This window comes from Eretmochelys imbricata, chromosome 1 (genome assembly GCF_965152235.1).
Source record: "Eretmochelys imbricata isolate rEreImb1 chromosome 1, rEreImb1.hap1, whole genome shotgun sequence".
Classification (NCBI taxonomy): domain Eukaryota; kingdom Metazoa; phylum Chordata; order Testudines; family Cheloniidae; genus Eretmochelys; species Eretmochelys imbricata.
This window is the reverse complement of record NC_135572.1, coordinates 342,476,053-342,488,929: the sequence shown is the minus strand read 5'-3', so window position 1 is coordinate 342,488,929 and position 12,877 is coordinate 342,476,053. Positions and strand designations below refer to the sequence as shown.

The following is a 12,877-nucleotide window of genomic DNA, read 5'->3' as shown; positions in this document are numbered from 1 at the left end:
AGGGTGGGAGAGAGGCCATTTGCACTGTACTACAGGCAGATTTATTTTATTTATTCTACTCATTAAAAAAATCCAAACCCTAACCTTTGCTCTAAGCACTCTTGGGTGCATTTTAAAAAGACAGACTACTCCAGTAACACCCTTTCCCCCAATAATTAACACATGGAATAACTCAGCAGCCGAAACCACATTCAGAATCTTCTGCTCTCTATAAGTTTTCATATCACCCTAGTATCTTAGAACCTTTCAATTAATGTGGTGATGAACATCTCTCATGTGAAGTTGATTCTTTCTCTCCTCCTGTCCCTAGGAGGAGAATTGTATGTACAGTGGAGTGTTTTTTATTATGATTGTGTTGGGTTTCGGATTTTTTAAAAATATTTATGCTCCTCTGTGTTTAAATTGGAGAAGGCAGGTGGAAGAAGTGTCCCTTGCACTTCAAATTGAAAGTGGGGTGGTTTCCAATGGTCCTTAGTTCCTGGGGGAGTTAATTCTATCGTCTGGGACCAGCACCCGAGATATCTCCTGCCTTACAATCTTAATAATTTCCCACGGAGTCCTCTCACAGCTAGTGAAAAACCAATGGGCATTAGAGCATCTCATGAAGGTCAACAGATTGGAACTGGTTTGGACTGACTTTCAAACCTAAGGACCCCTCACAGGGAATGCCTTTTGTCCTCAGACAAGCCATTTTCCATCTCAGGCCACTCCCTACCACCTGTGTAGTTATCACAACTGTAGTGGTAGAGAAAAGGGGGAGGTAAGTTGATTGAAGGTTTTAGATGTGCTTTATTGTTCAATGTTCATCCCAGTCTTCAGTTAGTTATGCCTTTGGATCTGAACCAGATTGAATTGTTTTTTCTTTCAAGCTCAAGCAGAGTTCAAATATCAGAGTCCTACAGGAACTATTAAACATGCACCATCGTTTATGGCTCAGCCTTCCATTGATTGTGGGCGCTAGCAACTCTCCCCATTGACTGTGATCGCAAGATTTCTCTCTTTCTTCCTGAGGGCCAAGAAAGTCTAGCCATGGCTGTTTCTTGTGAGATGATAGCCTTGTATGGGGCTATGGTGTCTATTGCAGAGGACCTTGAGCACCATCTGGGCTCTTTGGGGAAAGTCGCCATGTGGGAGACCACATGAGGGCTATGACACCAGCAGTGGGCCATGGAGAGTAGTGATGGGTGCTAACCTTGGGAGTCAGATAATCTACTTTATATGCAAGTAGCTCAGGCTGCAGCTGCTTTTCCACCACATGAACTGGAGGAACAGGACTGTCTGCAGGCCCTGGCTTTGGGGTACTTTTGTTGTACCAATCCCTACATACTCAAGCTTGGCAAAGTGAACTTCACTACTGAGCATGAGCGCATAACAAATGTATTTATATATCTAGTACATCTCATGCCCCAGGCTTAATGCCTTAGGTAAAGTTATAGTGGTTTAAAACAGTATCTTTGACTTCCACAGGTGGCTAAACTGAAAACTGTACTACGCATGGCTTGGAAGACCTATATTAATCTCTCCAGAAATATTGTAATTCTTGCCCTAATTGTTTTATTTTTGACTCTCTTGTGCAAGAAGCTGTATTCCTTACCTCACTAGTGGTCCACTTTAGAAAAGCACTTACATATATGATTACATCCAATCCAATTTATGAAAACAATTGAGCAGTTATTTAAGTCCTATTGTTTTAAAAGGGATTTAAGCACATGCTTAAACTTAGGCACATGCTCTAGAGTGTTCCAGAACAGGAAACTTTGATTGGTGCTTCGATGAGCCACAGTCATTATGAAAACAACCTTTCACCTCTGTAATACCTAACCAAGTTTCTCAAAAGGATTTACAAATGTTAATTAACCAAATATTACATCTGAAGATGGTATATTTAATAATGATAATGTTTAACACCTCTTAGATCTGAAAGTGCTTTGCAAAGTTGGTTGAGCATTTTCATCTTCATTTTTCATGTTGGGAAATTGAGATACAACAGGGTTGGTGGATTCCTATAGAAAATGCAAAGATAGAGAGATATAAAGTTGAGGGTTTTTTTAATGCACTTTAGTTTGACCAAAATACCATATGTAACAGAAATAGGGTAGCTGTATATAACATATAGCCTGATCTTTGCTAAGTCAATACCTTACCATAACTTTTTCTATTACAGTTCTATATTCTGCTCTGTCTTCCTGCATTATATTTCTCTAATAACACTGTATGTTATTTTAGTGCATGTCTTAAAGGTATAACTTATTGTGATGACGATACCATGCTTTGTGAATGACTCAGCGCACCTGGAACTTAAGTTACAGACTTTTAGTTAGAGTGGTGTAGCTGGAATGTTTCAGCAGATCTTTAAACCTCACTTTACAAATAGATGGTTACACTTTGTCCGTGACATGCAATACAGCTTCCTGAGGGGAGAGAAAGGGCAAAATCCAGACTAGATTGGGAGCCTTTGGCCCAGCAGGATGTCTCCTGCATTTCACCTTTGAGGTCATGGTTCAGAATCCTACTTTCAGTCAGAATGGCCTATGGGAGGGGACAGGATCTCCTGTGGTACAGGAGCTGTCACCAGGTCATTCTGCTGCCAGGGGGAGTGCGTTTCCCTGCGGTTTGGTGGGTCATGAGTCAATTATCTGGTGCTTTTGTATTTAGTGTTGCTCACGCAATTGATCATGTTTATTCCCATATTTGGAAGATTAGTCACTGACTTGTGGGAGAACAGTTTTGTGACTTGGATTAATAAAAAATCCTGTATATCATTTGTTCGTAAAGCTTAAACGTGCTGAATTTCCTGCAGCTTAAGCTCGGCTGTTTGTTTATTCCTTTTTAAATTCCTATGTGTTGTGTTATGTACATAATAGGTGTCAGGGCCAGAAAAAGCAAACCCAGGGTTCCCTGCAAAGCTACTAACGCTGGCCTCCTATAGTTTTAGACAATATTCAGCTGGCCCCAACCCAGAGTCTCCTGTGGCCACAGGTTTGCCAGGCTGTCATGTACCCTTCCATGGGACAGAGCAAGCCATATGGTTTGAAACAACGGCCTATGCTCTGATATGGTTTAACTCCTTGCATGATGTGGGGGATGGAAGATAAACCACTGGGGAGCCTCAGCATATTTCAGCTTCTTCACCAGCAGCTCACTCTTTCGCACTGTCCCACCCCACGTTGGCTGGCTGATGTTGGCCATGGATTAGGCTATCCAGCCTGGTTGGTAATTCTCTTTGAAAGCTATGTGTTTGGTAGAGAATTTAACTCTATTGCTGTGGTCACCACATTGGGGACAGGAAAGCATTTTTTCCCATGGTGCATTTTACCCTGGATTAAGGGATTAGGCTTTAGTCGCATCTGGCAGTTATCTCTGTTTTGTGGTATTGATATTTTTGGTGGTGAATTGGTGTGTGAGGCATTGGTAGTTAGTGGCTGATGATTTTTGTGTGATTACATCCTATTTTCTTTGGCCACAACTCCATGGGCATGAGTTTCTGGTGGTGATTGTAGATAGATTCGGTGACTATTCAACCCAAAACCCAAGAGTCAGATGAAAGCAGTATGTAGAAAAGGGCTAAGTTTGGCGGAGAATAGCAGTTATGGGCATAGACTTTATTATCGAGTAAAGATGTAAGAATACACTGTCATGTATCAGGCCTGGTTCTTTGAGAAGGGAATTTTGTCTTGGAGGCCCATTGAATGGTGACTAGTGGGAACCCTGGACTGAAATACACATTGCCCAGCAGGGATGGAATGTAATGTTAGGTAGTTATTGATTAATTTGTTGTGGAATTTTATTGAAGATGCAGCTGATCTGCTTTTTATCATAAGTTGGTGGTGTGATGTGCTTTCTTAGGGAAATCCCCTGGTGTCGACAGCAGTGTCAACTTACTCTTTAAAGGTTTTAACTGTTTCAGTTTGTTGATCAATGATTCTTTCACTCTTTTACTTTACTTTAACCAACTGGGTGGTGATGGTGGGTTGTTTGTTTGTTTTTTAATTCTATGAGGTCCTTAAATCAGACCATTATTTTTTTTCCACAATTACAAAAAAAATAAATTCTATCCTGAGCTGAGATATATCCCTGTGGATTTTCAGGGAGATTGATTTGCTTTGGGTAAGTGTTGGGTGAGAGTTTAAAAATTATCCTTCTAATGGGAAGTTAGCTTCAACCTTAACTATGGTGTGACTGATGTCTCTCCATACATAATGACATTATGACCCCAAAACCTGAAGAAGAGCTCTGTGTAAGCTCAAAATCTTGTCTCTCTCACTATCAGAAGTTGGTCCAATAAAAGATAAAATTTCACCCACCTTGTCTCTCTGTTATGTCCCCAACACATTTGTGATTTTTCCATTAGATTTTTTATTAAGTACAAATTAAAAAAAAAATTGTAAAAAAAATAATTCTCTCTACAGCGGTGTTTGAATTCAATTATTATTTTCTCCAGTGTAACAGTAACATCATGGCACATAATAAAAAAGATCCACTTTCTCAGTGGAATGATGATACAGGCCACTGATAATGAAGATCAAGGAGAATTCTCAGTAAACGCTCCTTATTTTTGTTTCTTCCACCCTTTCTTTGTTCAGCGGTTGCATCTAATAGTACTGGGGCAATTCTATGCCACACAATTAAAAACGCTGTGCACAATATTTTAAAATTCTGCAAATTCTATTTGTCAAAATAACACTATATAATCATGCCACTTTCAATTATTTAATCATTTATTTCAAAATACCTGGCAGCAAGTATGTCTGTGACAATACAGACACACACAAAAATTCCCCCAGGAATAGAAAGTTAAAGAAACCCCTACTACAGATGAGTTCCTGCTTCTCTGCCCCCTCCCCCCGCAGAGTCCAGCCAGGGGGTCAGACACTCACACCCCCTCCTTCCCCAGAGCCCAGCCGTGGGGCCTTTCATGGCCCAGACACTCACGCCCCTTCCCCCAGAGCCCAGCTGCAGGGCCCCCCTCTGACCCAGACACTCACACCCCCTCCGCCACAGAGCCCAGCCATGGCCACCCCCAGCCTAGACACTCACACCCCCTTGGCATGGAATTTCCTGCACACTATCTCCTTCCTTCAGGGCACGCTGGGAACTGCACCAGCTCCTCTTCCCCCCTGCAGTATCTTCTAGTTGTGAGCTGGGCTCTGCCACATCCAGTGGCCCCTAATGGTGGCCAGCAGTTCTGCAGCCCATTTCTGTTGTGGGGGAAAGGAAATTCTGCATGCAAAACATTAATTTCTGCAAAATTCTACATTGTGCAGTGGTGCAGAATTCACCCAGGAGTAATCTAACCCATGGTTAGCTCAGCTTTACCGCTAGTGCTTTTTCACATGTTGATTAATGAGGGAAGGCAGATTTTGAAGCCACTATCTTCTCATAGACAGGTGCAATGTTTCATCTGTGAAAAAGTTGACATGGAATTAGTTGTAATGAGGGAGCCATCTAAACACACCATTAACAAAGGACAAAAAACGTTGACCTAACCTGATGCCATGCCGCTTTTGAATCCTTAGCTCTTTACTATCTTACCGTTTCAAGATTTGCCATCCTTATGGCAATCTGTGTTTCCCCCCATTGCCAAATTCATGCTGTAAAGATCAAGCAAATAATGTAAATGAGCCTCTTATTCCTTTGCCGGGCATTTTCTGAATCTGTGCTCTGCACATTTTATTTAATATTTTATATCAATGATAAAAAAACTATTTAAAAGTTGCTGAAAGAATATACAGAATGCTGTTAAACTCTGCTTCCTTGTCATTGAGAAGATATAGCATGCACACTGCAACCTATTTGCAAGCTGAATCAAGCATGACACCAGAAGACCTAAGTGGACGAATGTTGATAATCAACTGCTTAATTTCTGTGGCTCACAATTTTGGCCCTGATTCAACAAAACACTTAATCATATGTTCATCTTAAAATACCTGCTTAAAGTTAATCACATTATTGAACTGGGATCTTTGGTCTTCTGAATTGCTAAAAAACTCATTATAGCTCCAGCAGAATTATTGTTTGATACGCTTTAAAATAATGAAACCATATATGACAGAAATAAAATGATATCTCGTACGTAACCAGGCTTGTCACTATACTCAAAATTTAATAAAACATGTTTTACATCTGCAGGTCAGAAACTAAAGAACAAATTAAGTATTCAAGTGAAAGGTTAAAGATCTACTACCAAGTAATGAAATGCCAGGTGTTTATGAAACTCCAGAGTCCTGTGGGGGAAAAAGTAGAGAGGAAAGACAGGAAGAGTTCTGAAGCTATGGGTAAAACAACATAAACAGGATACAAAAAAAAAAGAAGTGGAAGGGAAAGCAATTATGAAATGTGGCTCAATATGTGTGAAATCAGAGCCATAATTTCATCCTGTCGGAGAATAAGAAAGGAATTAACAATAAAGCCACAGAAAAGGAGGGGGTGACAATTTCCATAAATCAATAACCAAGATGTAAATGGGATCTTGAATAAAAATCTTATTCATTAAAAATGAAAGTAGAGATGGATTAGGATTAAGAGACACAACCACTTTAGCGTTCGTTAGCCCGTGGTGTGGGCTCCCAAGGAGCGTGATGGGAACCTCAACATTTAGCACATTTATAACTATACTGTACTGTGAACAGAACTCAAAGCAGGACCAACACCAACTAAATCATCCCAGCCAGGGCTTTGTCAAGCCAGGCCTTAAAAACCTCTAAGGATGAAGATTCCACCACCTCCCTGGGTAATGCATGCCAGTGCTTCACCACCCTCCTAGTGAAATAGTGTTTCCTGATATCCAGCGTAGACCTCCCCCACTGCAACCTGAGACCACTGCTCCTTGTTCTGTCATCTGCCACCACCGAGAACAGCCTAGCTCCATCTGAGAAGCTCCATCCTAGTGTCAAACTGCACATGAAGGCTACTGTATTACAAATTATGCATGGTAATAATTCGTACGGAAATGGACTAAGTGACCCAACAGCTCTTTTCTAATTCTAGATTCTTCAAGATCCTCTATAGCTCTGTCCTTCGTTTTACCTGACAATAGGCTGAGCCCCACTGTGGTGTCTTTGAACCAGTGTACAGCCAGCTTAAACAGCCGGCTGCAGATTCCCTTACTGTAGGAGGTCTGACGTGTAGCCGATATAGAGTGACCATATAGCAAGTGTGAAAAATCAAGACACTTTTTTGCAGGGAGGTATAGTTGCATATATAAGACAAAGCCCCTAATATCAGGGTGGTCCCGATAATATCAGGATGTCTGGTCACCCTAAACCAATGTAGCAGGCCCTCTGCCTCCAGAATCAGAGATGTGGCCAGACCAAGCTGTGCTCTGGCAGTTCCCAGCTGCAAACAGCTCTTTGGAGGACAGTGCAGCTGGGACATAGTGTAGAACAGCCCTTAATCTGCTCTAAACTATGGTGTCAGGGAGCCACAGGATGCCTCTTTGAAACTCCCTTACTTGGGCTCAGCAGTGGTTTGAGCCTCTTGTCTCTCATTTCTGCTCCACCAGCAACACCAGCCTTTTCGCCCTGCTCATCAACTTTACCCACAGCCCTCTTTGCACTTTCTTGCACACCAGTCTGTACTCCTGGCATGACCTGCTTGAGCTGCTACGAAAAGTCACCACCCTCAACTCATTCAAGCCCCTTTTTAAGATCCACCTTTTTCATAATGCCTACACAAAATTAACTAGATTAGGACATGTTTTCCCAGAATAATTTATAAAAACCTTTCCTCATACTGCCATGCCCATGCTGATTAAATGCATAATCTTGGCTTCTAAGCATCTTGGAGAAGGCTCTCTGTTTTGGAAGACACCTAATAATATATCTTTAGGTAACCTTAGAAATAATAATAGCAAAAGTGAGGGAACCCTTATCTTCAAAATAGGCCTTTTCAAAAACTTAAAATATCTCTTTTGTATTCTACTTTTGCAGGATACCAAATGTTGTGGTATCACTTGACAAAATACAATGCCATGTCTAGGTGAAATTTTCAAGAAAGCTCACTCGGTCTAACTCTGCTCCTGTTGAAATCCATACAGGTTCTAATGGCAACAGAGTAAAGGCCAATGCTGAACAGTTTTGAAAATCCCACCCTATATTTCTCTGTCTTCTTCAGACATCCAGAAGTTGTCCATGTCAATGTTTCTTAATTGGTGGGTCTCAATCCTTATGGGGGAAGAAAGGGTAGATCATGAAAGGCAATTGGGGAGATGGGGGATGTTTGCGAGGCACTGAAAATGTTATTATAATCTAAATCAAAGAAAATCTCTCTCCACCACTGCCTACCCAGCCTTACTCTTCAGGGTCAAGTATTGTCTCTCAACAGCGCAACACACACACACAAATAAATTATATAGGCGTATCGTTGTTATCATTGATACATTGTTATTGTTACTTTACAATAAATGCAAGGGGGTTGCAAAAATTTTTTACTTCAAATAAGGGGTTGCCATCCTGAAAAGTTTGGGAAACACTGCCCTATGTGATAGAATCTGGTGAAAGAAAAGACTTATTACGTTACCTAGTCCATCTCCCCGCTATTGCAGGACTGTTAGCTGCTGTAAATGTGCTTGTATTTTGACCATGACCAATTTAATTTTAATTCAGACAAACTTTGAGGTTGTATTGTGCCTGGTATCAAAAGATCACAAAGCACTTGCCAGACACTTATTAAATAAGCCCGACTTCCCCCTTGTGACGCAGTAAGTATTATTGTCGCCAATTTCTGAATGAGGAAACTGAAGCCCAGAGCTGCCTTGCCTCAGGCCATGTTGTGTGGCCATGACAGAACCAAACAGAACCCACCAGTAAGCCCCAGCTGAGCCGAGCTCTGTTCAGTAGACCACCCCGCCTTTCTAGTAGCTGACGTGTGCTCTCTGAGCGGGTCATCAAGTGGCACACAGACAGCTGCACATCTCTGGCCTGAAGACTGGCTCAGCTAGCATGGTAGCAAGCCAGGCTAGCAGAAGCAGGACTTATATATTATTTAGGGATGAAGAATTGCATACAGATTGTTCACATAAAAACAGTGTGTAGTCTACCCACTGTGAATACAGTTAATTTACTCATCTTTATGCTTCCCTGATCTTCTTCCTCTGAAATATGCTGGAAGGGCAGATGTGTAGTCTGGGACATTTTCCAGATTTCTTTCTTCTTTTTCTTTTTTTCCAGTGAGGCACTCAGCACAATAGTGAATTAAACAGGGTCCTTGCGTATTATGACAATGCCACTAGTGGCGCTGAAGATGCGTTCAATGTGCATGCTGCATTGTGGGCTAATCAAGCTGAACTACAATCCCTTCACTGTTGTGCTCCCCTGCAGCCTCTGTGCGGCAGCAGAACACTGCACACCCTGTGAAGTACCAGCTGCCTTTCCCAACATCCGTGCTTCAGAGGGAATGTACTCTGGGGTATGGAATTAGAACAAGGGACTGGGAGTCAGGGCTCTACTCACAATTCTGCCACTGAGTCTTTGTGTGGCCTTGGGCAAATCACTTAGCATCCATGTTTCTCCATCTGCAAGGGTCCTAACATATCAGTGCCTCAGAGAGGGGTTGTGAGGCTTAATTAATTTTGTAAATCACTTGTAGGTTACCAGATTTGCAAAGTAGATCGCAGCATGGATGGCTATGTTTGCCTCAGGTACCAACTGCATTGAGCCAGCACACCAGTGGCTAACATGTCATATTGTGCTAGATATAGCAAGTATTTCCACAGCCTTCACAATCTCAAGTACAGTTTCACAAATGTTGCAGTGAATAGGGTACATAATGCACAGAAATTCAGCCTTAGCTTTAAATCTTTGTTTTTTCCAGGTTTTCTCATTCACGGATTGTAAACCCTACATGATAAAAGAATTGCACTGGGTTTTAGCTCCCTGAGGTTTAGCATTGACGTTTTTCTGATCTCACTGACAATGGTGTAAATGAAGAGTAACTACACTGAAGTTAAGAGAGTTTACACTGTTGTAAACCCAGTGTCAGATCAGAAGCAGATTCATTGTCTTAATAGTTATTACTATTGATTTATTATATGTATTGCGGTCATGGCTAGGCACCCCAGTCATGGACCAGGACCCCATTGTGCTATGTGTTGTACAAACAGAATAAAATGATAAGCCCTGCCCCAAACAGCTTGCAATCTAATGGGATTTGTCCAGCTAACTATCCAACTCTTGCTTCGTGAAAGTCAGCTACCTTGCCGTTGTTTTGGTCTGTTTAATTGTATTATTTCTTGGTGACTCTATCCTCTCAGACTGTATGTACATTTAACTAATGCATGCTGATGAGATTACAGTTATCAATTGAAGAGCAGAACTCTGAAATTCAAATGGTTCCATACGTATCTCTTTATCTAAGGTACTTATGTGCCAGTGACCTAGAGGTAAAAGGCTGCATTTCTCATGGTCAGTCCCTGAGCCAATCATCCCCTCTGTCTCCTCTACTCCCCACCTAACACGTACTCAAATTTTATTTTTCCTGTGCTTTTAATGCATTGTTTTCTGCTTTGTCCAACCTCACAGCTGAAGGCTGATGAGAGGATCATCAAAACGGAATACGGACTGCTGATCCGCAGCCTGCAGAGAAAGGACACAGGGGCGTATTACTGCAAAGCACAGGAGCACACGTTCGTTCACACCATCGTGAAGTTAAATTTGAACGTCATAGAGAATGGGCACATGGAAAGCACTCAGAAAACGGAGGATGAAGAGGGACGAGGGAGAGATTTGCTTACTGAGTCGCGGCTGAGGTACAAGGATTACATTCAACTTGTCAGCAGCCCCAGCTTCAGCCTGGAGGAGTGGTGTGAACAGATGTGGCACCGGGAGAAGCGGCGGCAGCGGAACAAAGGTGGGGCAAAATGGAAGCACATGCAGGAGATGAAGAAAAAGCGAAATCGAAGGCACCATGAACCTGTCAGCAGCCCAGATGCCAGGCCAACATCTACATAGCTTTTATACTCTATTTAAAGAAAGGACATTTAACATGCAAAAATACTGTGTTCTGTTTTGTGCATCCTTCCTATTAATTAATGTTGCTTCTCACTGAGATTAGATAATGCACAGTCATTATTGGTCTGTACAGGACTGCACTGGAATACTGGAATAGGATAGCAAATGACAAATTCCTTATTTGAGCACCGCACTCAAGGCAATAATTCCAAATCTGTTTTTTCCCCCAAAAATTCAGATTTTATAGCTAACACTTAGTGAGAAGCTGATTCGTGACATATGTCATGGGGGTGTTCCATGGCTTCCCTGGCATAATTTTTGTATGAGATTTAAAGTCTATGTTACAGTATATTATTAATGGACTGCTACATTCCACCCGAGAGTTGGCTGCAGTTCAGGGGCAGGTGGATGTATTTGTAAAAGTGCTTGGGGGTCTTGTAAGGATGGGAGGTGCCATATAGATACAGGCCATTTCATGACAGGTCTGCAAAACTATACTAAATTACCCATTGGGCATATATTTAGGTACATGGGTGGCATTTGCTAACGCAGAGAAGCAAAGCAAAAAATCAAATTAAATATCAGCTTAGAAGTAACACTCGTTTTCCCCTTTAAAAATGTAATCACATCTTAAGAGGAGGAAATGTAGAACTTTATTCATTAGGGCATAAGCAGCCTCTAGTTTGCAGTCCATCTGCTGAAATGAACTGTTGACTCAAATTGAAACTGCCAGCAAGATACTCGAGAGTAAATTTTGTAAGAAGCATGTGGGAGGTACGTGCACAAACCCTATTAACAAATAATGGGATTTCTGCCTTCACCTCTATTGTCTTGCTGAAGATTTTACCCTGAATGTCTCCACTCACCTCTACAACTCTAACCCCCGACTGGCTTCATTTTCTGGAGTATGGTTAGTTTGTTGTGGAAAAAAGAGGAGAGGTGAACACACGCACAAAAACCCTCCCGAACTTGATGACAAAAGACAATGAGGGAAACATATTTGGTGACAGACAGAAACTGACAGTGCTCTTACACCAGGTATAACAATGGGGAAAGAGCAGACATTCCTCAGACTTGTGTATTTGTTTTATAAAAGGTCTTGTGTATTTCAAACAAGGTATTGTGTTGTTGGAATTAATACTTTTTTATTATAATTAAATAAAAACAAAAAAAGCCCATGTGTAAATTAACTGAAGTACAAGTTAGAGAGGAGCAGCTTTGTGATTTACAATAGCATCATTTGTAAATTGTTCCTAGTTTTACTTTCTGCTCTTTAATAAGATAAATCTTCTTGTATGAGCAAGAGACACTGTGCTTCCTTCAGATCTGATTTACACCAGTGTAACTCCATTGGCTTCATTGGACTTTCTTCCAATTTATGCTAGTGTAAGCAAGATCAAAATCAGGCCTATTGCCTCTTCTCATGCTTTGCAGCCCCTCTCCCCCACTCTACCAAACCTCCCCCTTTTTGCCTTTCACGCCTCTTTGAGTGTGAAATGACAAATTAGCGACGTCCTCACATGGAAGGAAGCTTTGATGGATACTAAACCAACAGACTTTACTTGTTTCTCATGCATTCTACATGTCTGGAGAGCAAAGTCTGTGGAAAACCCATGTAACTGATGTGCAATTCATTAAGGAACCAAGAACTTTGGCTCTGAATGCTGGAGATTATCCCTGTCTGCTACCCAGTGTGTGTGTGCTTTCAGTCCCAGATCAATAATTGTGTCCATACAATCCGTGTCATTGTACGTTTTCTTTCTGATAAATGATACAAATATGGTGGTGTGTTTTTCAGATCGGAGAAAGGAACCTCAGCTGACTCAAGTTTATTGTAAAAAAACTAAAACTGAATGTGCATGTATTATATAAAGACGGGGTTTATATTCTTTGTTTTTTCATTAAGAGATACATTAGTTAATTAGAAGGTA

The 12,877-nt window shown here is 41.4% G+C and overlaps 1 protein-coding gene across 7 annotated transcripts in view; it reads left to right on the top strand.

Annotated features, from left to right (window-relative positions):
* The window catches only part of SEMA3D (semaphorin 3D), a 183,192-nt gene extending 170,943 nt beyond the window's left edge, over positions 1-12,249 (top strand). For all 7 annotated transcript variants that reach the window (XM_077836139.1, XM_077836164.1, XM_077836155.1 and 4 more), the window contains one exon: positions 10,518-12,249. In XM_077836139.1, the coding sequence (XP_077692265.1) occupies positions 10,518-10,946 (429 nt within the window). In that variant the 3' untranslated portion in view covers positions 10,947-12,249. The remainder of the gene's footprint in view (positions 1-10,517) is intronic.
* The last annotated feature ends 628 nt before the right edge of the window (positions 12,250-12,877 follow it).